At 49.1% G+C, this 24,756-nt stretch overlaps 1 protein-coding gene across 1 annotated transcript in view; it reads left to right on the forward strand.

The window, feature by feature from the left end:
* trpc2b (transient receptor potential cation channel subfamily C member 2b) overlaps nucleotides 1-24,756 on the forward strand; it is a 102,633-nt gene that overhangs the window by 13,521 nt on the left and 64,356 nt on the right. The window contains exons 2-4 of the mRNA XM_073044422.1: nucleotides 5,023-5,724; nucleotides 6,468-6,671; nucleotides 7,935-8,099. Coding sequence (XP_072900523.1) covers nucleotides 5,023-5,724; nucleotides 6,468-6,671; nucleotides 7,935-8,099 — 1,071 coding nt within the window. The remainder of the gene's footprint in view (nucleotides 1-5,022; nucleotides 5,725-6,467; nucleotides 6,672-7,934; nucleotides 8,100-24,756) is intronic.

Consider the following 24,756-nt stretch of genomic DNA (forward strand, 5'->3'; position numbering starts at 1 on the left):
TCTTGTACAACTGCAGTATAATGTATCTGGGTGTGTCTGTGTGCACCAGGGTCTTGTACAACTGCAGTACAATGTATCTGGGTGTGTCTGTGTGCACCAGTGTCTTGTACAACTGCACTATATTGTATCTGGGTGTGTCTGTGTGCACCAGTGTCTTGTACAACTGCAGTATAATGTATCTGGGTGTGTCTGTGTGCACCAGGGTCTTGTACAACTGCAGTACAATGTATCTGGGTGTGTCTGTGTGCACCAGTGTCTTGTACAACTGCACTATATTATATCTGGGTGTGTCTGTGTGCACCAGGGTCTTGTACAACTGCACTATATTGTATCTGGGTGTGTCTGTGTGCACCAGTGTCTTGTACAACTGCACTATATTATATCTGGGTGTGTCTGTGTGCACCAGGGTCTTGTACAACTGCACTATATTGTATCTGGGTGTGTCTGTGTGCACCAGTGTCTTGTACAACTGCAGTACAATGTATCTGGGTGTGTCTGTGTGCACCAGTGTCTTGTACAACTGCACTATATTATATCTGGGTGTGTCTGTGTTCACCAGGGTCTTGTACAACTGCAGTATAATGTATCTGGGTGTGTCTGTGTGCACCAGGGTCTTGTACAACTGCAGTACAATGTATCTGGGTGTGTCTGTGTGCACCAGGGTCTTGTACAACTGCAGTACAATGTATCTGGGTGTGTCTGTGTGCACCAGGGTCTTGTACAACTGCAGTACAATGTATCTGGGTGTGTCTGTGTGCACCAGGGTCTTGTACAACTGCACTATATTATATCTGGGTGTGTCTGTGTGCACCAGGGTCTTGTACAACTGCACTATATTGTATCTGGGTGTGTCTGTGTGCACCAGGGTCTTGTACAACTGCACTATAATGTATCTGGGTGTGTCTGTGTGGACCAGGGTCTTGTACAACTGCAGTATGTTGTATCTGTGTGTGTCTGTGTGCACCAGGGTCTTGTACAACTGCAGTACAATGTATCTGGGTGTGTCTGTGTGCACCAGGGTCTTGTACAACTGCACTATATTGTATCTGTGTGTGTCTGTGTGCACCAGTGTCTTGTACAACTGCAGTATAATGTATCTGGGTGTGTCTGTGTGCACCAGGGTCTTGTACAACTGCAGTACAATGTATCTGGGTGTGTCTGTGTGCACCAGTGTCTTGTACAACTGCACTATATTATATCTGGGTGTGTCTGTGTTCACCAGGGTCTTGTACAACTGCACTATATTATATCTGGGTGTGTCTGTGTGCACCAGGGTCTTGTACAACTGCACTATAATGTATCTGGGTGTGTCTGTGTGGACCAGGGTCTTGTACAACTGCAGTATATTGTATCTGTGTGTGTCTGTGTGCACCAGGGTCTTGTACAACTGCAGTACAATGTATCTGGGTGTGTCTGTGTTCACCAGGGTCTTGTACAACTGCAGTATAATGTATCTGGGTGTGTCTGTGTGCACCAGGGTCTTGTACAACTGCAGTACAATGTATCTGGGTGTGTCTGTGTGCACCAGTGTCTTGTACAACTGCACTATATTGTATCTGGGTGTGTCTGTGTGCACCAGTGTCTTGTACAACTGCAGTATAATGTATCTGGGTGTGTCTGTGTGCACCAGGGTCTTGTACAACTGCAGTACAATGTATCTGGGTGTGTCTGTGTGCACCAGTGTCTTGTACAACTGCACTATATTATATCTGGGTGTGTCTGTGTGCACCAGGGTCTTGTACAACTGCACTATATTGTATCTGGGTGTGTCTGTGTGCACCAGTGTCTTGTACAACTGCAGTATAATGTATCTGGGTGTGTCTGTGTGCACCAGGGTCTTGTACAACTGCAGTACAATGTATCTGGGTGTGTCTGTGTGCACCAGTGTCTTGTACAACTGCACTATATTATATCTGGGTGTGTCTTTGTTCACCAGGGTCTTGTACAACTGCAGTATAATGTATCTGGGTGTGTCTGTGTGCACCAGGGTCTTGTACAACTGCAGTACAATGTATCTGGGTGTGTCTGTGTGCACCAGTGTCTTGTACAACTGCACTATATTATATCTGGGTGTGTCTGTGTGCACCAGTGTCTTGTACAACTGCACTATATTGTATCTGGGTGTGTCTGTGTGCACCAGGGTCTTGTACAACTGCAATACAATGTATCTGGGTGTGTCTGTGTGCACCAGTGTCTTGTACAACTGCACTATAATGTATCTGGGTGTGTCTGTGTGGACCAGGGTCTTGTACAACTGCAGTATATTGTATCTGGGTGTGTCTGTGTGCACCAGGGTCTTGTACAACTGCACTATATTATATCTGGGTGTGTCTGTGTGCACCAGGGTCTTGTACAACTGCAGTACAATGTATCTGGGTGTGTCTGTGTGCACCAGGGTCTTGTACAACTGCACTATAATGTATCTGGGTGTGTCTGTGTGGACCAGGGTCTTGTACAACTGCAGTACAATGTATCTGGGTGTATCTGTGTGCACCAGGGTCTTGTACAACTGCAGTATATTGTATCTGGGTGTGTCTGTGTGCACCAGGGTCTTGTACAACTGCACTATATTGTATCTGGGTGAGCACACCTCTCACCTTAAATGTATGCCCTCTGGTATTTGACATCTCAACCCAGGAGAATGCTAATGTCTGTCTACTCCATCTATGCCCCTCATAAACTTCTATCAGATCTCTCCTCAGCCTCCTCTGGTAAATCTCTTCTGCATCCTCTCCAAAGCCTTCGCATCCTTCCTATAATGGGTGACTGGAACTGTACGCAATACAATACTCCAGATGCAGCCTAACTAGAGTTTTATAAAGTGCAACATAACCTCTAGACATTCGAACTCACTGCCTCGACTAATAAAGGCAAGCATGCTATATGCCTTCATAACCACCTGATCAATTGCTTTCTGAAAGGGTAAATGGAGGATCTCAGCAGATCAATGGAAAAGAGTGGGCAGTCGACACACTCAGGATGCAGTAAGGTCTTAGCCTGAAACATCAACTGTTTACTAAACTTCACTCTGCTTCACAAACTGATGCCATTTCCTTCTTTCCAAACATAAGAATTGGGAGCTAGAAGAGGCCATTCAGTCCCTCGTTCCTGCTCCATTGTTCTACATTAGTCCCACCTTCCTGACTAAACCCTCTACTGTGAATATCCTTAAAATCTGAAGTCTATTAACGGTCATGGTAAATACACCAAGTCTCTGGTGGAGATGCGTCAAAGTTCAAAGTAAATTTATTATCAAAGGACATAAGTGTCACCATTTACAACCCTGAGATTCATTTTCTTGTGGGCATTCACAGCAAATACAAAAAGCACAATAGAATCAATGAAAGACCACATCCAACGAGACACAACCAAAGACCAAAAGACAACAAACTGGCTCAGTACAAGAAGAGAAAACCCCCAAAATAATAATAATAAATAAATAAGCAATAAGTATCGAGACCATGAGATGAGGAGCCCTTGAAAGTGAGCTGATAGATTGAGGGAAGAGTTCAACGTTGCGGGTAGTGACACTGTCCCCCGATGATTAAGGGGTAAAAGCTGTTCTTGAACATTGCTCGGTTCAACAACATGTCCGCCCGTCACCGCAGGAAACTGCAGAGGTGTGGACACAGCTCAGCTCATCACAGAAACCAGCCTCCCCTCCCTGGACTCTGTCTGCACTCATCACTGTCTCAGTAAAGGTGCAGCATTATCAAAGCCCCCACCCACCCCGGACATTCTCTCGTCTCCCCCCTCCCATCGGACAGAAGATACAAAAGCCTGAAATCACGTACCCCCAGGCTCAAGGACAGCTTCAGTCCTGCTGTTATCAGTAGTTCCCTGTTATGATAACACTTGACTTTAGAGTCTACGTTGTTACGATCTGGTCTACCGACCCTTTGTTGTCGTTTTCCCTTGTTCTATCTCAGTGCACTGTGTAATAAATCAGTCCGCGTGATGCAGGCAAAGTTTCTCACTGTGTCTCAGTATACTGAACAAAAATGCACTGATTTATCTCCCCGACCGCTTCTGATGGATGAGAGTGTGTGTGATGTGACTATGATTCGTTAAAATGCATCACCTCTGATGCACCATCAATAACTCTCTGAGACGTGAGGCGAGATATCGGCTCGGTGTGCGCGGTGTCACCTCGGGTAGTGGGTTCGTAGTTACCGGGGAGTGTTCGGGGTAGGGGTCTGCTGCTCCTGCGGGCGCCAGGTCGCGGACGGAGACCGTGTCCTCCCGCCCATCAGGCAAGACCACGTAGGCATACTGGGGGTTCGCATGTAGAAGGTGAACCCTCTCGACCAGTGGGGAGTATTTATTGCTCCTCACATGTTTCCGGAGCAGCACTGGCCCTGGGGACGTCAGCCACGCCGGTAGGGTGGTCCAGGTGCAGACTTCCTGGGAAAAGAGAATAGGCGCTCGTGAGGGGTGGCATTGGTGGACGGACATAACAGGGAGCGGATAGAGTGGTGCCTCGGGAGGGGGGGGTGTCCAGACAGGTATATGTAGTTCACCACAGGGTGGCATTGGTGGACGGACATAACAGGGAGCGGATGGAGTGGTGCCTCGGGAGGGGGGGGTGTCCAGACAGGTATATGTAGTTCACCACAGGGTGGCATTGGTGGACGGACATAACAGGGAGCGGATGGAGTGGAGTGCCTCGGGAGGGGGGTGGGGGGGGGGGGTGTCCAGACAGGTATATGTAGTTCACCACAGGGTGGCATTGGTGGACGGACATAACAGGGAGCGGATAGAGTGGTGCCTCGGGAGGGGGGGGTGTCCAGACAGGTATATGTAGTTCACCACAGGGTGGCATTGGTGGACGGACATAACAGGGAGCGGATAGAGTGGTGCCTCGGGAGGGGGGGGTGTCCAGACAGGTATATGTAGTTCACCACAGGGTGGCATTGGTGGACGGACATAACAGGGAGCGGATAGAGTGGTGCCTCGGGGGGAGGGGGCGTGTCCAGACAGGTATATGTAGTTCACCACAACCTCGTACTTCTGTTTTGACAGGAGGACAACTGGCGGGAGATAGCGGGCAAGAAAATGAAGTTCCCGCCCAGCCTGATCGGAGCCATCTACGATGGGAACCTGGCCAAGATCTACAAGCTGCTGCAGACGAGCGATGGGATCCTCAGGCAGCTGGACGACGCCGAGGACCGGTCCTGGAGGGAGGCCCTCAACCTGGCCATCCGCATGAGCAACGAGGAGATCATCGTGGCCCTGCTCCGCTGCGTCAAGTTCGACTTCCGTCAGATCCACGAGGCCCTGCTGGTGGCGGTGGACATGAACCTGATTAACGTGGTGAAGTTGCTGCTGGAGCGCCTGGACCAGCAGAAGGGGGTGAGCCACAACAAGGTGGACATCATGTCCTTCTCGCTGGCCCTCTTCGACCACTCCATCGACAGCTCCCGCTTCGCACCGGGGGTCACCCCTCTCACCCTCGCCTGCCAGAAGAACCTCTTCGAGATCGTGGACCTCCTGATGAAGAAGGGTCACGTCATCCCCACTCCCCACAAGATCTCGTGCGCCTGCCCCGAGTGCCTCAACGCGCGGCAGTACGACATGCTCAAGTTCTCGCTGTCTCGCATGAACACCTACAAGGGTCTGGCCAGCCGGCCCTACCTGGCCATCGCCAATGAGGACGCCATGCTGAGTGCCTTTAAACTCAGCAGAGAGCTCAAACAGCTGTCCAAGAAGGAGCCCGAGTTCAAGGTGAGCGAAGGGGATGGCTGGCTGGGAGGGGGAGCACCCAGGGCTACACTGGGTACCAGGTCAGAAATATAACCCCAGTCACCCCCCCCCCCACAGTACTCCCACACCACACTGTGGGAGGGGCCGCACTGATTGAAACAGCAACCTGAATCCTCTCCATGGACGCTGACCGACCTGCTGAGACTTGTGCTCATTTGTTGCAAATGCAGTCACCTCCATTTCACAATGGGCTTGCACAGCAGGATGGGCCAAAGTGCCTGGTGTCACAGGCGCAGCGTCAGTGAGGCAAGATGGAACGTCGTGCCCGGATCTGCGGTTTATGGATCCCCTTTGGGGTGGCATCCTTGCATCGGTTGGTCCCCTGGGTTGGAACACTCCAACTGGCTGCTCCCCAGGGAGGATTGCTTTGGGAGCTAAATTTCCCATTGGCTCATCTCTGGGGTTGGATTCTCCGGTTGGCTGTTCCTGTTGGATTGGGACACTCAGGTTGGCCATGCCTCGGGCTGGGGCAGTCCAATTGGCCATTGCACTCAGTTTAGGACACTGATTGGCTATGCCCTCAGAGCTGGGACACTCCCATTGGTTGATCTCGTCCGGTTCGGTCATTCCCGCTGACCGCCACCCTCAGTGGGGGACACTCTCGTTGGCCACCTTCATTGGGTCGGGAGACTCCCATGGGCTGTGGCCTTTGGGTGGCGTCTGTGAGGTGGGATCCTGGTCCTGAGCCTGCCTTGTCCCTGCAGCCGGAGTACCTGAACCTGGAGGAACTGTGCCAGGATCTGGCCGTCGAGCTTCTCGGCATGTGCCGGAACCAGAGTGAGGTCAACGCCATCCTCAATGACTGCGGAGAGGACCAGGTCGAGGATGACATGGACAACCAGGCCTTCGAGGAGGGAATCCCCAACCTGGGCCGGCTCCGGCTGGCTGTCAACTACAACCAGAAGAGGGTGAGCTGGAGGTGGGGGGTCTGGTGGGTAGAAAGCATCCTCCATCTCTGAACCCTCCACCCCTCTCTATCTCTGAACCCTCCACCCCTCTCTATCTCTGAACCCTCCACCCCTCCGTCTCTGAACCCTCCACCCCTCCGTCTCTGAACCCTCCACCCCTCCGTCTCTGAACCTTCCACCCCTCCGTCTCTGAACCCTCCACCCCTCCGTCTCTGAACCTTCCACCCCTCCATCTCTGAACCCTCCACCCCTCCGTCTCTGAACCTTCCACCCCTCCATCTCTGAACCTTCCACCCCTCCGTCTCTGAACCCTCCACCCCTCCGTCTCTGAACCCTCCACCCCTCTCTATCTCTGAACCCTCCACCCCTCCGTCTCTGAACCTTCCACCCCTCCATCTCTGAACCTTCCACCCCTCCGTCTCTGAACCTTCCACCCCTCCGTCTCTGAACCCTCCACCCCTCCGTCATTGAACCCTCCACCCCTCCGTCTCTGAACCTTCCACCCCTCCGTCTCTGAACCTTCCACCCCTCCGTCTCTGAACCCTCCACCCCTCTCTATCTCTGAACCCTCCACCCCTCTCTATCTCTGAACCCTCCACCCCACCGTCTCTGAACCCTCCACCCCTCCGTCTCTGAACCCTCCACCCCTCCATCTCTGAACCCTCCACCCCACCGTCTCTGAACCCTCCACCCCACCGTCTCTGAACCCTCCACCCCTCTCTATCTCTGAACCCCCCACCCCTCTCTATCTCTGAACCCCCCACCCCTCTCTATCTCTGAACCCTCCACCCCTCCGTCTCTGAACCCTCCACCCCTCCGTCTCTGAACCTTCCACCCCTCTCTATCTCTGAACCTTCCACCCCTCCGTCTCTGAACCTTCCACCCCTCTCTATCTCTGAACCCTCCACCCCTCCGTCTCGGAACCCTCCACCCCACCGTCTCGGAACCCTCCACCCCACCGTCTCTGAACCCTCCACCCCTCCGTCTCTGAACCCTCCACCCCTCCGTCTCTGAACCCTCCACCCCTCTCTATCTCTGAACCCTCCACCCCTCCGTCTCTGAACCCTCCACCCTCTATCTCTGAACCCTCCACCCCTCCGTCTCTGAACCCTCCACCCCTCTGTCTCTGAACCCTCCACCCCTCCGTCTCTGAACCTTCCACCCCCTTTATCTCCATCTCTCTCTCTCTCTCTCTCTCTCTTTTTTTTCTCCCCCTCCCCACAACCACTTGCCACTGACGCTGTGCCCTTGCCCCTCCCACAGTTTGTGGCCCACCCGATCTGCCAGCAGGTCCTGACGTCCATCTGGTGCGGCAAACTGACCTGGTGGAGGGGCAGCCGCACCATCTGGCTCATCTTCATCTCCAGCAGCCTCTTCCTCAGCATGCCCGTGCTCTGCCTCATCTACCTGATCGCACCCAGGACCAAGGTGGGTGGGGCTGTTGGCTGTGTGTTCCCAGGGGGAATGCCCCACGGAGGCTGGGAGCATCCTGGGGAGGGTGGGGGCATCCATGTCCTGAATCAGGAGGAGAAGAGAGTCCTGTGTGGGGGGGGGGGGTTCCGGGAAAGGGACCTGGTCCAAGATGGGAGGGGGAAGAGCATCCCAAGGAGGGAGGGGAGAGATCATCTCGTAAAGGATTCCCAGGGAGGGATTGTGGTCCCGGGGGTGGGGGGGGGGAGGAATGCTTTGGTGAGGGGAGGGGTTGTGGCTGACGGGATGCTTCATGGAACAAGGTAGGTGGGAAAGGGTCATCCCAGTGATGGGAATGCCCCATGAGGGGGTGGAGAGTGGGGGATGGTTTTCATGAAGGAGCAAGCTAGTTCCTGAGGAAGAGTGGGTTCCCAGTGAGGGGTTAAGTTGTCCCCAGAGGCGACAGTCCTGATGGGGGTGGGGAATTCAGTTTGTGTGGGAGGGGATGGTTCTGGGGAGGGGTACTTGTGTTAGGGAGGCTTCAGGCTCTTCAGGAGAGTTGTGGTTTTTGAGGACAGAGTATGAGGGGTGGAGACACTCTCTCCATCACTGACCCTCTGCCAAAGGAAACAGCCCTCCCGACCTTCCTCAGTTGCCTTCCACCCCCTCTGGTCAAGATCTTGCCCAATCGCCCCTCAGACATGGAGCAAACAGTCTGGAAACAAGCTTTTCAGCCCATCTCATCTGTGCTAGCCACAATTCCCATCAAAGCTCGTCTTATTTGCCTGCATTTGGGCCATCTGTCCCCATTCTACATATCAGTTCTCTTCCAGCTCGCTCTACATCCCGGCCACTCTCTGTACTGAATCTCCCTGTTATCCACATATCCGTCTTCCAGCTCGCTCTACATCCCGGCCACTCTCTGTACTGAATCTCCCTGTTATCCACATATCCATTCTCTTCCAGCTCGCTCTACATCCCGGCCACTCTCTGTACTGAATCTCCCTTTTATCCACATATCCGTTCTCTTCCAGCTCGCTCTACATCCCGGCCACTCTCTGTACTGAGCCTCCCTGTTATCCACATATCCGTCTTCCAGCTCGCTCTACATCCCGGCCACTCTCTGTACTGAATCCCCCTTTTATCCACATGTCCGTTCTCTTCCAGCTCGCTCTACATCCCGGCCACTCTCTGTACTGAATCCCCCTTTTATCCACATATCCGTTCTCTTCCAGCTCGCTCTACATCCCGGCCACTCTCTGTACTGAATCCCCCTTTTATCCACATATCCGTTCTCTTCCAGCTCGCTCTACATCCCGGCCACTCTCTGTACTGAATCTCCCTGTTATCCACATGTCCGTTCTCTTCCAGCTCGCTCTACATCCCGGCCACTCTCTGTACTGAATCCCCCTTTTATCCACATATCCGTTCTCTTCCAGCTCGCTCTACATCCCGGCCACTCTCTGTACTGAATCTCCCTTTTATCCACATATCCGTTCTCTTCCAGCTCGCTCTACATCCCGGCCACTCTCTGTACTGAATCTCCCTGTTATCCACATATCCGTTCTCTTCCAGCTCGCTCTACATCCCGGCCACTCTCTGTACTGAATCTCCCTTTTATCCACATATCCGTTCTCTTCCAGCTCGCTCTACATCCCGGCCACTCTCTGTACTGAATCCCCCTTTTATCCACATATCCGTTCTCTTCCAGCTCGCTCTACATCCCGGCCACTCTCTGTACTGAATCTCCCTGTTATCCACATATCCGCCTTCCAGCTCGCTCTACATCCCGGCCACTCTCTGTACTGAATCCCCCTTTTATCCACATATCCGTTCTCTTCCAGCTCGCTCTACATCCCGGCCACTCTCTGTACTGAATCTCCCTTTTATCCACATATCCGTTCTCTTCCAGCTCGCTCTACATCCCGGCCACTCTCTGTACTGAATCTCCCTTTTATCCACATATCCGTCTTCCAGCTCGCTCTACATATTGCCTGCTCTGTGAAGAAGTTGCCACTCGGGTTTCTATTAAGTGTCTGCCGCTCGACCTTAAACCTGTGCCCTCTGGTCCTTCATTCCCCAGCCCTGTGAAAGAGACCGTGTGCATTCACCTGATCTATGCCCGTTGTAGTTTTCTATGCTTCTGTAAGATCATAAGAAATAGGAGCAGAATTAGGCCATTTGGCCCATCAAGTCCGCTCTGCTATTCAATCATGGCTGATCCTTTTCTCCCTCCTCTGCCCCACGCCCCGGCCTTCTCCCTGGATGCCATGTCCAATCAAGACCCTAGCAAGCTCTGCCTTAAATACACCAATGACCTGGCTTCCACAGCTGCCTGTGGTAATAAATTCCACAAATGCACCATCCTCTGACTGAAGACATTTCTCCACATCTCTGTTTTTAATGGATGCCCCTCTATCCTGAGGCTGTGCCCTCTTGTCCTAGACTTCCCCATCATGGGAAACATCCTTTCCACATCCACTCTGTCTAGGCCTTTCAACATTCGAAAGGTTTCAATGAGATCCCCACCCCACCCCCATCATCCTTCTGAATTCCAGTGAGTACAGACCCAAAGCCATCAAATGTTCTTTGTATGATAACCCTTTCATTCCTGGAATCATCCTTGTGAACCTCCTCTGGACCCTCTCCAAAGCCAGCACATCTTTTCTAAGATGAGAGGCCCAAAACTGTTCACAATACTCAAGGTGAGACCTCACCAGTGCCTCATAAAGCCTCAGCATCACATCCCTGCTCTTGTATTCTAGACCTCTAGAAATGAATGCTAACAGGGCATTTGCCTTCCTCACCACTGACCCAACCTGCAAGCTAACCTTCAGAGTGTTCTGCACAAGGACTCCCAAGTCCCTCTGCATATCAGATTCCTGGATTTTCTCCCCGTTTAGAAAATAGTCTGCACATTTATTTCTACTACCAAAATGCATGACCATGTATTTTCCAATATTGTCAAGTCAAGTCACTTTTATTGTCATTTCGACCATATCTGCGGGTACAGTACACAGTTAAAATGAGACTTTTTTCAGGACCATGGTGTTACATGACACAGTACAAAAAACTAGACTGAACTACGTAAAAAAAAACAACACAGAGAAAGCTACACTAGACTACAGACCTACACAGGACTGCATAAAGTGCACAAAACAGTGCAGGCATTACAATAAATAATAAACAGGACAGTAGGGCAAGGTGTCAGTCCAGGCTCTGGGTATTGAGGAGTCTGATAGCTTGGGGGAAGAAACTGTTACATAGTCTGGCCGTGAGAGCCCGAATGCTTCGGAGCCTTTTCCCAGACGGCAGGAGGGAGAAGAGATTGTATGAGGGGTGCGTGGGGTTCATTTGCCAGTTTCTTGCCCATTCTCCTAATCTGCCTAAGTCCTTTTGCATCCTACCTGTTTCCTCAACACAACCTGCCCTCCACCAATCTTCGTATCATCTGCAAACTTGGCAACAAAGCCATCTATTCCATCATCTAAATCATTGATATACAGCTTAAAAAGAAGCGGTCGCAACACCGACCCCTGCGGAACACCACTAGTCACTGGCAGCCAACCAGAAAAGGATCCTTTTATTCCCATTCACTGCCTCCTACCAATAAACCAATGTTTTAACCATGCCAGTAACTTAACTGTAATTCGATGGAATCTTAACTTGGTGAGCAGCTTCGTGTGCGTCACCTTGTCCAAGGTTTTCTGAAAGTCCTTATCTACAACATCCACTGCATCCCCTTTATCTAACCTACTTGTACTCTCCTCAAAGAATTCAAGCAGGTTAATCAGGCAAGATTTTCCCTTAAGGCAGGGGTGTCAAACTCATTTTAGGTCACGGGCCGGATTGAGCAAAATGCAGCTTCATGCGGGCCGGATCAGTCGGATGCGTGCGAACGCAGCTTTCGTTGTCTCCGTTTTTTCAGCCTGCTCTCATGTGTCTCAGTCTCTGCTATAACTACAAAGCGTTTCACTTTACAAATTCCGTTTCTTATGAAGAAGACTGCCGAATAAACACTAAAAACCCTGAAAACCTGGTACCTGAATAAACTCAGCATTAGCCATATCATACGCCATAGGCGCTTCGATTACTGGGGCCAGCTTTAATAGTAATTAGATATTATCTCGTGGGCCAAAGATAATTCCACCGCGGGCCGGATTTGGCCCGCGGGCCTTGAGTTTGACATATATGCCTTAAGGAAACCAGACTGACTTCATCTTCCCAACCACTGAGGTCAGGCTAACTGGTCTATAGTTTCCTTTCTGCTGCCTTCCTCCTTTCTTAAAGAGTGGAGTGACATTTGCAGTTTTCCAGTCCTCTGGCACCTTGCCACAGTCCAATGATTTTTGAAAGATCATTTCTAATGCCTCCACAATCTGTACTGTTGCCTCTTCCAGAACCCAGGGGTTCAGTTCATCTGGTCCGGGTGACTTATGTACCCTTAGATCTTTCAGCTTTTTGAGCACCTTCTCCCTTGTAATAGAAACTGTACTCACATCTCTTCTCTCACAGCCTACAACATCTGGCACACAAGTTCATCTCCTTGTCCCTTGTAGGTATTTCTCCAGCCTCATTTTCTAGTGGTCCTATAACCACTCTCATCTTTTATTTTTTTACATAATTGAACAAGCTTTTACTATCCACTTTGATATTGTTTGTGAGGTTGCTTTCACATTTCATCTTTCCTAATCATTATTTTAGTTGCTCTCTGTAGGTTTTTAAAAGCTTCCCAATCCTCTGTCTTCCCACTAAATTTTGCTTTGTTGTATGCCCTCTCTTTTGATTTTACATTAGCTTTGACTTCCCTTGTCAGTCACAGTTGTACTATATTTTACCATTTGAGTATTTCTTCATTTCTGGAATACACATGTCCTGCACCTTCCTCATTTTTCCCGGAATCTCACACCATTGCTGCTCTGTTGACATCCCTGCCAGCAGCTCCTTCCAATTTACTTTGGCCAACTCCTCTCTCATACCACTGTGATTTCCCTTACTCCACTGAAATACTGCTACATCAGACTTCACTTCTCCCTTTCAAATTTCAAGTTGAACTCAATCATATTGTGATCACTGGTTCATAAGGGTTCTTTTACCTTCAGCTCCCTAATTGCCTCTGGTTCATTACAGAACGTCCAATCCAGTATAGCTGATCCCCTGGTAGACTCAACAACAAACTGCTCTAAAAAGCCATCTCGTAGGCATTCAACAAACTCGCTCTCTTGAGATCTATTACCAACCTGATTTCCCCAATCAGTTGCGGTTTCTTAACTCAACCTACAAGGATTAGACCATAAGACATAGGAGCAGAATTAGACCATTCAGCCCATCGAGTTTGCTCCACCATTCCATCATGGCTGATCCCAGATCTGACTCAGCCCCATATCCTTTGATGCCCTGACCAATCAGGAAACGATCAACTTCTGCCTGAAGTATATGCACAGCCTTGGCCTTCACCACAGTCTGTGACAGATCATTCCACAGACTTACTACTCCCTGGCAAAAAAAAATCATTCTTACCTCTGTTCTAAAGGGTCGCCCCTGAATTTTGAGGCTCTGCCCTCTAGTTCTGGATAACCCCACCATAGGAAACATCCTCTTCACATCCACCTTATCTAGTCCTGCAACATTTGGCAGGTTTCAATGAGGTCCCCATGCATACTTCTAAATTCCAGTGAGTACAGGCCCAAAGCTGCCAAATGCCCCTCATATGTTCCCAGAATCATCCCCGTGAACCTCCTCTGGACTCTCTCCAATGACAAAACCTCCTTTCTGAGATATGGGGCCCAAAACTGTTCACAATTCTCAAAGTGCGGCCTGACTAGTGTCATATAAAGCCTCAGCATTATCTCCTTGCTTTTATATTCTATTCCCCTTGAAATAAATGCCAACATTGCATTTGCCTTCTTTATCACAGACTCAACCTGTAAATTAACCTTCTGCAAAGCCTTGTACGAGGACTTTTAAGTTCCTCTGTACCCCTGATATTTGAATTTTCTTTTTACCAAATTGCGTTATCAAACATTTCCCAACAGTGTATTCCATCTGCCACTTTTTTGCCCAATCTTCCAATCTAAGTCCCGCTACAATCGCACTGCTTCCTCAGCACTACCTACCCCTCCACCTATCTTCGTATCATCCCAAACTTTGCCACAAAGCCATCAAATCCATTATCCAAATCACTGACAAACAATGTGAAAAGCAGTGGTCCCAATACTGATCCCTGAGGAACACCACTAGTCACTGGCAGACAACCAGAAAAGGCCCTTTTATTCCCACTCACTGCCTCCTGCCTGTCAGCCATTCCTCTATCCATACCAGTATCTTTCCTGTAATGCTATAGGATTTTATTTTGTTAATTAGCCTCATGTATGGCACCTTATCAAATGCCCTCTGAAAATCCAAGTAAATTACATCCACTACCTCTCCTTTGTCCACCCTGCTTGTTACTCCCTTGAAGAATTCTAACAGATTCGTCAGGCAAGATTTCCCTTAACAGAAACCATGCTGACTTTGAGTTATTTCATCATTAGTCTCCAACAACCCTGAAACCTCATCCTTAATAATAGACTCCAACACTTTCCCAACCACTGAGGTTAGGCTAACTGGCCTATAATTTCCTTCCTTTTGCCTTCCTCCCTTCTTAAAGAGTGGAGTGACATTTGCAATCTTCCAGTCCTCCAGGATCACACCAGAATCAAGTGATTCTTGAATGATCATGACTAATTCATCTGTTATCTCTCAGCAACCTCTCTCAGGACTCTGGGACGTAGTCCATCTGGCCCAGGTGACTTATCCACCTGAAGACCTTTGAGCTGGGTTATTACACAACACCCAATCTAAGATAGCCTTTCCCTAAATAGGGTCAGACAGACAGACAGACGTACTTTATTGATCCCGAGGGAAATTGGGTTTCGTTACAGTCGCACCAACCAAGAATAGGTAGAAATATAGCAATATAAACCATAAATAATTAAATAATAGTAAGTTAATCATGCCAAGTGGAAATTAGTCCAGGACCAGCCTATTGGCTCAGGGTGTCTGACACTCCGAGGGAGGAGTTGTAAAGTTTAATGGCCACAGGCAGGAATGACTTCCTATGACGCTCAGTGTTACATCTCGGTGGAATGAGTCTCTGGCTGAATGTACTCCTGTGCCTAACCAGTACATTATGGAGTGGATGGGAGTCATTGTCCAAGCACTAGCTGCTCTAAAAGCCATTCATAGGCATTCAACAAATACCTTCTTTTACGATCCAACATCACCTGATTTCCCCAATCCCCTTGCATATTGAAGACCCCCATGACAATTATGTCATCACCCTTATTACATGCCTTTTCCAGCTCCCTTTGCAATCTCAACCCCACATCTTGGCTACTATTTGGAGGCCTATATATGATTCCCATAGTTTTTTTTTAACCATTGCAGTTTCTTAACTCCACCCAGAAAGATCCCATGTCTGACCCCATGTCACCTCTTTCTAAATATGTAATTCCATCTCTTACCAACAGAGCCACTCCACCACCGTCTATGCCTCCTGCCTGTCCTTTCAATACAAAGTATATCCTTTGATGTTAAACTCCCAACTGTGACCTTCTTTCAGCCACACTCAGTGATGTCCACGTCATACTGACCAATCTCTAATGTGCCATGAGTTCATCCACCCTATTCTGAATGCTATGCAGATTTACATACAGCACCTTCAGTCCTGCATTCTTCACCCTTTCGAAGTTTGCCTCCATGGTACAATTTAACTCTTTGCTGTCTGAATTTGTACCTAATCATCAGCTTGTCCTTCCTTATATTCATGTTACACCCATCATCTACTTGTAATCCTACTGGCTGATCCTCAGCTCTGTCATATTGGTTCCCATTGCCCTGCTATACTTGTTTAGTGTACAGGGTACTGGTGAGGCCGCACCTGGAGTACTGTGTGCAGTTCTGGTCTCCATACTTGAGGAAGTGTATACTGGCTTTGGAGACAGTGCAGAGGAGGTTAACCAGGTTAATTCCAGAGATGAAGGGGTTAACCTAGGAGGAGTGATTGAGTCGCCTGGGACTATACTCTCTGAAGTTCAGAAGAATGAGAGGGGATCTTATAGAAACATACACAATTTTGAAAGGGATAGATAAGCTAGAAGTAGGAAAGTTGTTTCCATTGGTAGGTGAGACTAGAACTTGGGGACATTGCCTCAAGATTCAGGGGAGAAGATTTAGGACGGAGATGAGGAGAAACTGTTTCTCCCAGAGAGTGGTGAATCTGTGGAATTCTCTGCCCAGGGAAGCAGTTGAGGCTTCTTCACTAAATATATTTAAGAAACAGTTAGATAGGTTTGTACAGAGTAAGGGAATTAAGGGTTATGGGGAAAAGGCAGGTAGATGGAGCTGAGTTTACCGACAGATCAGCCATGATCTTATTGAATGGCGGGGCAGACTCAATGGATCGGATAGCTGACTCCTGCTCCTATTTCTTATGTTTTATAAACCACTCCCAACAGCTCTAGTAAATTTGCTCACAAGAATATTGGTCCCCTTCAGATTCAAGTGCAACCTGTCTGTCACTTAGTTCCGATATGGCCCAAGTGTGGAGTGAGAGGCACTGAAGTGTTACAGACTTTAATGCGAACAGTGTTAAAGGGGAAATAAAACAATAAATGCTAGGCCAAACAGAGCCATAACTAAAACTCTCAAATGGAAAAACGACGCCTACACTGCGGCTGAAAGGAATAACTAAATATAAACCGAACATCGCTAGTCTTCAGAGTCAGCTGACTCGACAGTCCAATTTCTCAGGCAAGGCCGAATGCAAACGGGCAGCAAAGCGTTGCTGTGCTGTGTCCAAGTCTCGACAAGCACAATGATGATAAGTATGGAGTTAAATACAATCACAACAAAATAATAATTAGCTGACATGAGCATATACACGAGCACAATTGCCGAATCCGTGGTTGTGACAGGGGCCCCCTCTCTAGGCACAGCCCCTGAGGCACCACAGACCTGCATCCGCTGGAAGTCCCGGATCAGCGACTTGTCCAAGATGTCCTTCGCCAGGATCCAAGTCCATTCTGGGCAGCAGCAGGAACTCCTACGTCAATCTCCTGCTCAGGGAAGATCGGGAGCTGGAATCCCTTCTGGCATTTAAAGGGAGACATACCGATGGAGGACAACTGGAGCTTATTGTGGGCAATCTCTGCCCAAACCAATTGGGAGCTCCAGGACGGGGTTGGAAGAGGCAAGACAGTGCAGGATTGTCTCCAACTCCTGGTTCACTCTCAGCTTGACCATTGGATTGGGGGTGGAACACAGATGAGAGGCCATGGCTCTTACAAGACAGCAGAAAGCCTTCGAAAAGTGGGAAGTGAACTGTGGTCCACGATCAGACACTGTCTTGAGGGAAGCCATGGAACCTGAACACATATTGAACCATGAGTGTGGCAGTCTCACGAGCCAATGGGAGCTTGGGGAGGGCAGTGAAATGGACAGCCTTGGAAAATCAATCCACAATGACCAAAATGGTGGTGTTTCCATTGGATGGGGGCAGACCAGTGATGAAATCTACTGAGAAGAGGGACCGGGGGCGGTGGGGCACAGGCAGTGGACATAACAGACCCGCAGGGCACTGGCGTGATGTCTTGTTCTGAACACAGGTGGGACAGGCAGATACAAAGTCGTGGACATCCTGGGACATAGACGGCCACCAAAATTGTCTCTTTATAAACTCCGGAGTCTGTCAAATTCCCGGATGTTCAGCCAGATGGGAGGAGTGACCCCATTCCAACACTTTGGAACGCATCGAGCAGGGACAAACAGCCGGTTGGTAGGTTCCCCATCCGGGCCTGGATCTGGTTGCTGGGCGGCCCTCACCCCTGGCTCTATTCCCCAGATCACTGCGATACACGAACGAGGAAGAATGGGCTCCGGATCGGCATCGTCCTCAGATCCGTCGAACTGCCGGGAGAGAGTCAGCCTTTGTGTTCTTGCTGCCGGGACGATAAGTGAGGATGAAATTGAACCGTGTGAAGAGAGCCCACAGGACTTGACGAGAGTTGAGTCTCTGAGCATCCTGAATATAAGAGAGGTTCTTGTGATCTGTCCAGACCAAGAATGGACGCTCTGCTCCCTCCAGCCAGTGTCACCATTCCTCCAGGGCCTCCCTGACAGCCAGAAGCTCCCGGTTCCCAACGTTGTAATTCCTCTCGGCCGGAGTCAAGCATCGGGAAAGAAAGGCACAAGGGTGCAGCTAGCGATCCGCAGACCAGCGCTGAGAGCGGACAGCTCCAATGCAGACATCGGATGCGTCCACCTCGACAGTGAACGGCTGAGATGGGTCTGGTGTTGCAGCAGTGGGGCGGTGGTGAAGCGTCGCTTTAGCTGGGAAAATGCTCGGTTGGCAGCGTCTGTCCAGTGGTCAGTGCATTAATTGGAGCTGAAATTCCAGATGATAAAAGTTCACAAGCCCCATGAAGCACCGTACCTGTTGGACTGTAGACGGTTCGGGCCTCTGCCTGAACTTTACTAGGGTCCATCTGAACACTGGATGGGGTAAGTATATACCCCAAAAACAACACCTGGTCTTTATGCAATTCACATTTTTCAGGCCTGGCGTGCAGGTCGTTTTCGAGAAGGCGTCTGAGTACTCTCCGGACGTGCTCCTGATAAGAACTGGAATAGATAAGGATGTCATCCAAATACACAAACACAAACTGGTTCACCATGTCCCTGAGCACATCGTTAACCAAGGCCTGGAATACAGCGGGGGCATTGGCCAGACCAAGAGGCATCACCAGGTATTCATAGCGGCCATTAGAGGTGTTGAAAGCTGTTTTCCACTCATCCCTTCTCTTACGCGAATCAGACTGTAAGCATTGCGCAGATCAGTTTTGGAAAATATGGTTGCTCCATGGAGGTTTCAAATGCAGATGCCAGCAAGGGAAGAGGGTAGTGGTTCTTCACAGTGATGTCGTCCAGGGGCCGAGAATCGATGCAGGGATGAAGCTGGCCATCTTCCTTGCTCACAGAACAGAAGCCCGCTCCTGCCGGCGAGGTTGATAAACCCTGTGCTCAATGTCTCCTTGATGTACTCCTCCATGGCCACCGTTTCAGAACAAGAGAGGGAAAGGAGCCGGCCCCAGAGAGGACTAGTGCCAGGTTGGAGGTCTATGGCACAGTCGTATGGCCGGTGTGGGGCGGGGGGGGGGGGGGGGCAGGATGGTGGCCTTTCTTTTGCCGAAAATCTCAAGGAGATCGGCATATTCCAGCAGAATCCCAGACAGGTCCACATCCCCAGCTGACACAGGAGGGGGTTCATGGAATGGAGCTTGAGCAGAATCCCAGACAGGTCCACACCCTCAGCTGACACAGGAGGGGGTTCATGGAATGGAGCTTGAGCAGAATCCCAGACAGGTCCACACCCTCAGCTGACACAGGAGGGGGTTCATGGAATGGAGCTTGAGCTGGGCCCAGACAGGTCCACACCCTCAGCTGACACAGGAGGGGGTTCATGGAATGGAGCTTGAGCTGGGCCCAGACAGGTCCACACCCTCAGCTGACACAGGAGAGGGTTCATGGAATGGAGCTTGAGCTGGGCCCAGACAGGTCCACACCCTCAGCTGACACAGGAGGGGGTTCATGGAATGGAGCTTGAGCTGGGCCCAGACAGGGAGACAGGCATGCCGGCCGGTCCCCACTCTTGGAGTACCTTCAGAGACCAATCGATCCGTGGGTTATGTTGGATTAACCAGGGGAGACCAAGTACCAGTGGCAGTTCAGGTGAACTAACCAGATAGAAAGATATTTCTTCATGATAGTTGCCTTCGAGCACCAGTTGGAGGGGTTGGGTGGAAAGGTGGATCTGGCCGGTTTCCAGAGGTCAACCGTCCAGCCCACTACGTTGATCTTTTCTCTCAATTCCTGAGTTGGAACTCCCCATCTTTGAGCGAGAGAGATGTCCATAAGGTTTCTGGCTGCAGCAGAGTCGATAAACACCTTAAGCTCGTGGTTCTGAGACCTCCGCGACAAAGAAGCTGCGAGCATTACAGAATTGGGGAAGCTGACTGACCGAAGAGAGAACCGACCCGTCTCTACTGCAAGGGTACAGATTTTAAATGCTTAGGCTCTCACCGTTCCTCTGCCGTGGTGCTGGTCCAAGAGCTGGTGGGCAGCCTCCTGACCCCGTACTCAAAGATCAAAAACCCTTCTTAACTCTGCCACGAAATGTTGGAATGACTGGGCTGCGGGGTATCCTTGCTCCTGTAAAGCACTGAACAGGCTGAGTGGAGGTCCGTCAGAAGATTGACCACGTTCCCCAGTTTTCATGCATCATCATTAAAACGACCAGGCTGGGCTTGGAAAGTCAGCTCACATTGGGTAATAAAATTCCTGCAACCATCGGGATCACCAGAATATCTGCCTGGAGGTGGAGTACTTGGTTCCTGAATGGACGCGGGTGTCTGTGGGGGTTCGAATGCAGGAGTCGGCTCTGGTCTGGGCACAGGAGCGGGAGCATTAGTAGCAGAGAATGTTGGGGCAGCGGAAAAGGAAGACGTGTGAGATGCTGGGAGTGGGACTGAGGCTGCTGAAATGTGTTGGTGAGAACGTTAATGGATGTCAGCTGATGCTGGCTGTTCACAGTATGTTCGTGGACGGCGGCCGTGAACTGGGCTTGTTGGCACGAGATTATCTGCCTCATTGCCTCCATAACTTCACTGAGAACAGATTCCATTGCCTGTCGCTTGTCTCCTACCTGACCAATGAATCTCACGGCCAAGGTCAGCTGCTGTCTCTCTGCTGGGTCCATCTTTGTGTGTTCGAGACTTGCTGTCACCAGGTTTGGATACGGCCCAAGTGCGGAGTGAGAGACACTGAAGCAGGTCGACAGTTCACAGACTTCAATGCGAACAGTGTTAAAGGGGAAAGAACAATAAACGCCAGGCCAAACAGGGCCGTTGACTAAAACTCTCAAATGGAAAAACGAAGCCTACACTGCGGCTGAAAAGAACAAGAAAGAATAAAACGAATTCCGCTAGTCTCCAGAGTCAGCTGACTCGACAGTCCAATTTCTCCGGCAAGGCCGAATGCAAACGGGCAGCGAAGCGTTGCTGTGTCCAAGTCTCGACAAATACTACAACGGAATGAATGGAGTTAAATACTATCACAATGAAATAATAATTAGCTGACACGTGCATATTCACAAGTGAAATTGCCGTAACTACTGTGCTGCCAAATCCATAGATGTGACACTATCCCTGTTGTACAACTGGCATCTGCCCCAGAAGAGGTCCTAATTGTCCAGAAATCTGAATCCCTGCCCCTTGCTCCAATTCTTCAGCCAAACATTTATCTGCCACCTCATTCTATTCCTATCCTCACTGTCGCGTGGCACAGGCAGTAATCCTGAGAATTCACCCCTTGAGGTCCTGCTTCTCAGCTTCTTTCTTAACTCCCTGTATTCTGTTTTCACGACCTCCTCCCTTTATCCCAGGGCTGAAATGGCTAACATGAGGGGGCATAGTTTAAAGGTGCTTGGAAAAGGTACTGAGGGGATGTTAGGGGTAAGTATTTCCACACGGAGTGGTGAGTGCGTGGAATGGGCTGCCGGCGATGGTGGTGGAGGCAGATAACAATATAACCAGATAACAATTACAGCATGGAAACAGACCATCTTGGCCCTTCTAGTCCGTGCCGACGCTTACTCTCACCTAGTCCCACCGACCTGCACTCAGTCCATAACCCTCCATTCCTTTCCTGTCCATATACCTATCCAATTTTACTTTAAATGACAATACCGAACCTACCTCTACCACTTCTACTGGAAGCTCATTCCACACAGCTACCACTCTCTGAGTAAAGAAATTCCCCCCCGTGTTACCCTTAAACTTTTGCCCCCTAAGTCTCAACTCATGTCCTCTTCTTTGAATTTCCCCTACTCTCAATGGAAAAAGCCTATCCACGTCAACTCTATCTATCCCCCTCTTAATTTTAAATACCTCAATCAAGTCCCCCCTCAACCTTCTACGCTCCAAAGAATAAAGACCTAACTTGTTCAATCTTCCCCTATAACTTAGGTGCTGAAACCCAGATAACATTCTAGTAAATCTCCTCTGTACTCTCTCTATTTTGTTGACATCTTTCCTATAATTCGGTGACCAGAACTGTACACAATACTCCAAATTCAGCCTTACCAATGCCTTGTACAATTTTAACATTACATCCCAACTCCTATACTCAATGCTCTGATTTATAAAGGCCAGCATACCAAAAGTTTTCTTCACCACCCTATCCACATGAGATTCCACCTTCAGGGAACTATGCACTATTATTCCTAGATCACTCTGTTCTACTGCATTCTTCAATGCCCTACCATTTACCATGTATGTCCTATTTTGATTATTCCTACAAAAGTGTAGCACCTCACACTTATCAGCATTAAACTCCATCTGCCATCGTTCAGCCCACTCTTCTAACTGGCCTAAATCTCTCTGCAAGCTTTGAAAACCTACTTCATTATCCTTAGTATCATCTGCATACTTACTAATCCAATTTACCACCCCATCATCCAGATCATTAATGTATATGACAAACAACATTGGACCCAGTACAGATCCCTGAGGCACACCACTAGTCACCGGCCTCCAACCTGACAAACAGTTATCCACCACTACTCTCTGGCATCTCCCATCCAGCCACAACTGAATCCATTTTACTACTTCAATATTAATACCTAACGATTGGACCTTCCTAACTAACCTTCCGTGCAGAACCTTGTCAAAGGCTTTACTGAAGTCCATATAGATGACATCCACTGCTTTACCCTTGTCAACTTTCCTCGTAACCTCTTCAAAAAATTCAATAAGATTTGTCAAACATGACCTTCCACGCACAAATCCATGTTAACTGTTCCTAATCAGACCCTGTCTATCCATTTAATTATATATACTATCTCTAAGAATACTTTCCATTAATTTACCCACCACTGACGTCAAACTGACAGGCCTATAATTGCTAGGCTTACTCTTAGAACCCTTTTTAAACAATGGACCCACATGAGCAATACGCCAATCCTCCGGCACCATCCCCGTTTCTAATGACATTTGAAATATTTCTGTCAAAGCCCCTGCTATTTCCACACTAACTTCCCTCAAGGTCCTAGGGAATATCCTGTCAGGATCCGGAGATTTATCCACTTTTATATTCCTTAAAAGCACCAGTACTTCCTCCTCTTTAATCGTCATAGTTTCCATAACTTCCCTACTTGTTTCCCTTACCTTACACAATTCAATATCCTTCTCCTTAGTGAATACCGAAGAAAAGAAATTGTTCAAAATCTCCCCCATCTCTTTTGGCTCCACACGTAACTGTCCACCCTGATTCTCTAAGGGACCAATTTTATTCCTCACTATCCTTTTGCTATTAATATAACTGTAGAAACCCTTTGGATTTATTTTCACCTTACTTGCCAAAGCAACCTCGTACCTTAGCTTTTTTAATTTCTTTCTTAAGATCCTTGTTAAGTTCTTTATATTCCTCAACCACCTAATTTACTCCATGCTGCCTATATTTATTGTAGATATCTCTCTTTTTCCTAACCAAGTTTCCAATATCCCTTGAAAGCCATGGCTCTCTCAAACTTTTAACCTTTCCTTTCAACCTAACAGGAACATAAAGCTTCCGTACCCTCAAAATTTCACCTTTAAATGACCTCCATTTCTCTATTACATCCTTCCCATAAAACAAATTGTCCCAATCCACTCCTTCTAAATCCTTTCGCATCTCCTCAAAGTTAGCCTTTCTCCAATCAAAAATCTCAACCCTGGGTCCAGTCCTATCCTTCTCCATAATTATATTGAAACTAATGTGCATTGTGATCACTGGACCCGAAGTGCTCCCTAACACATACCTCCGTCACCTGACCTATTTCATTCCCTTGCAGGAGATCCAACACTGCCCCTTCTCTAGTCGGTACCGCTATGTATTGCTGCAAAAAAACTATCCTGCACACATTTACATTAGGGTATTTTAGGGTAGGATACATTAGGATATTTTAAGAGCCTTTTAGATAAATACATGGAGCTTAGGAAAACAGAGGGCTATGTGGGAGGGAAATTCTCGGCAGCTTCTAGAGTAGCTTACATGGTCGGCACAACATTGTGGGCCAAAGGGCCGGTAATGGATTTCTGTGTTCTATGATTTTCTTCCTATGTCATTGATACCACGACTTCTGGCTGCTCACCCTCCCTTTTCAGGTTATTGTGGATGCGTTCAGAAACATCATGAATCCTGGCACCTGACAGGCAAACTACCATTGTGTTTCCTTTCTGCGTCCACAGAATCACCTATCCATCCCCCTGACTATAGAGTCCCCTGTTACTGCTGCCATCCTCTTCCTTTCCCTACCCTTCTGAGCCACAGGGCCAGACCGAGGCACAGTCACCGTTGCTTCCCCCAGGTAGATCGTCCCCCCCCAACAGCACTCAAAATGGAGTACTAACTGTTGATGGGGTTGGCCACAGGGGTGCTCTCCACTATCTGACACTCTTCCTTCCCTCTCCTGACAATCACCCATTTATCTGTCTCCTGTACTCGGGGTGACTACCTTCCTGCAGGTCTCCATGCCCCTGGTGCAGATGTGGCCATCGGGGAGTCTCGGGAAATCCCACATCTGACATTTGGAACAGAT

This window comes from Hemitrygon akajei, chromosome 4 (assembly GCF_048418815.1).
Source record: "Hemitrygon akajei chromosome 4, sHemAka1.3, whole genome shotgun sequence".
In the NCBI taxonomy this organism is placed as follows: Eukaryota; Metazoa; Chordata; class Chondrichthyes; order Myliobatiformes; family Dasyatidae; genus Hemitrygon; species Hemitrygon akajei.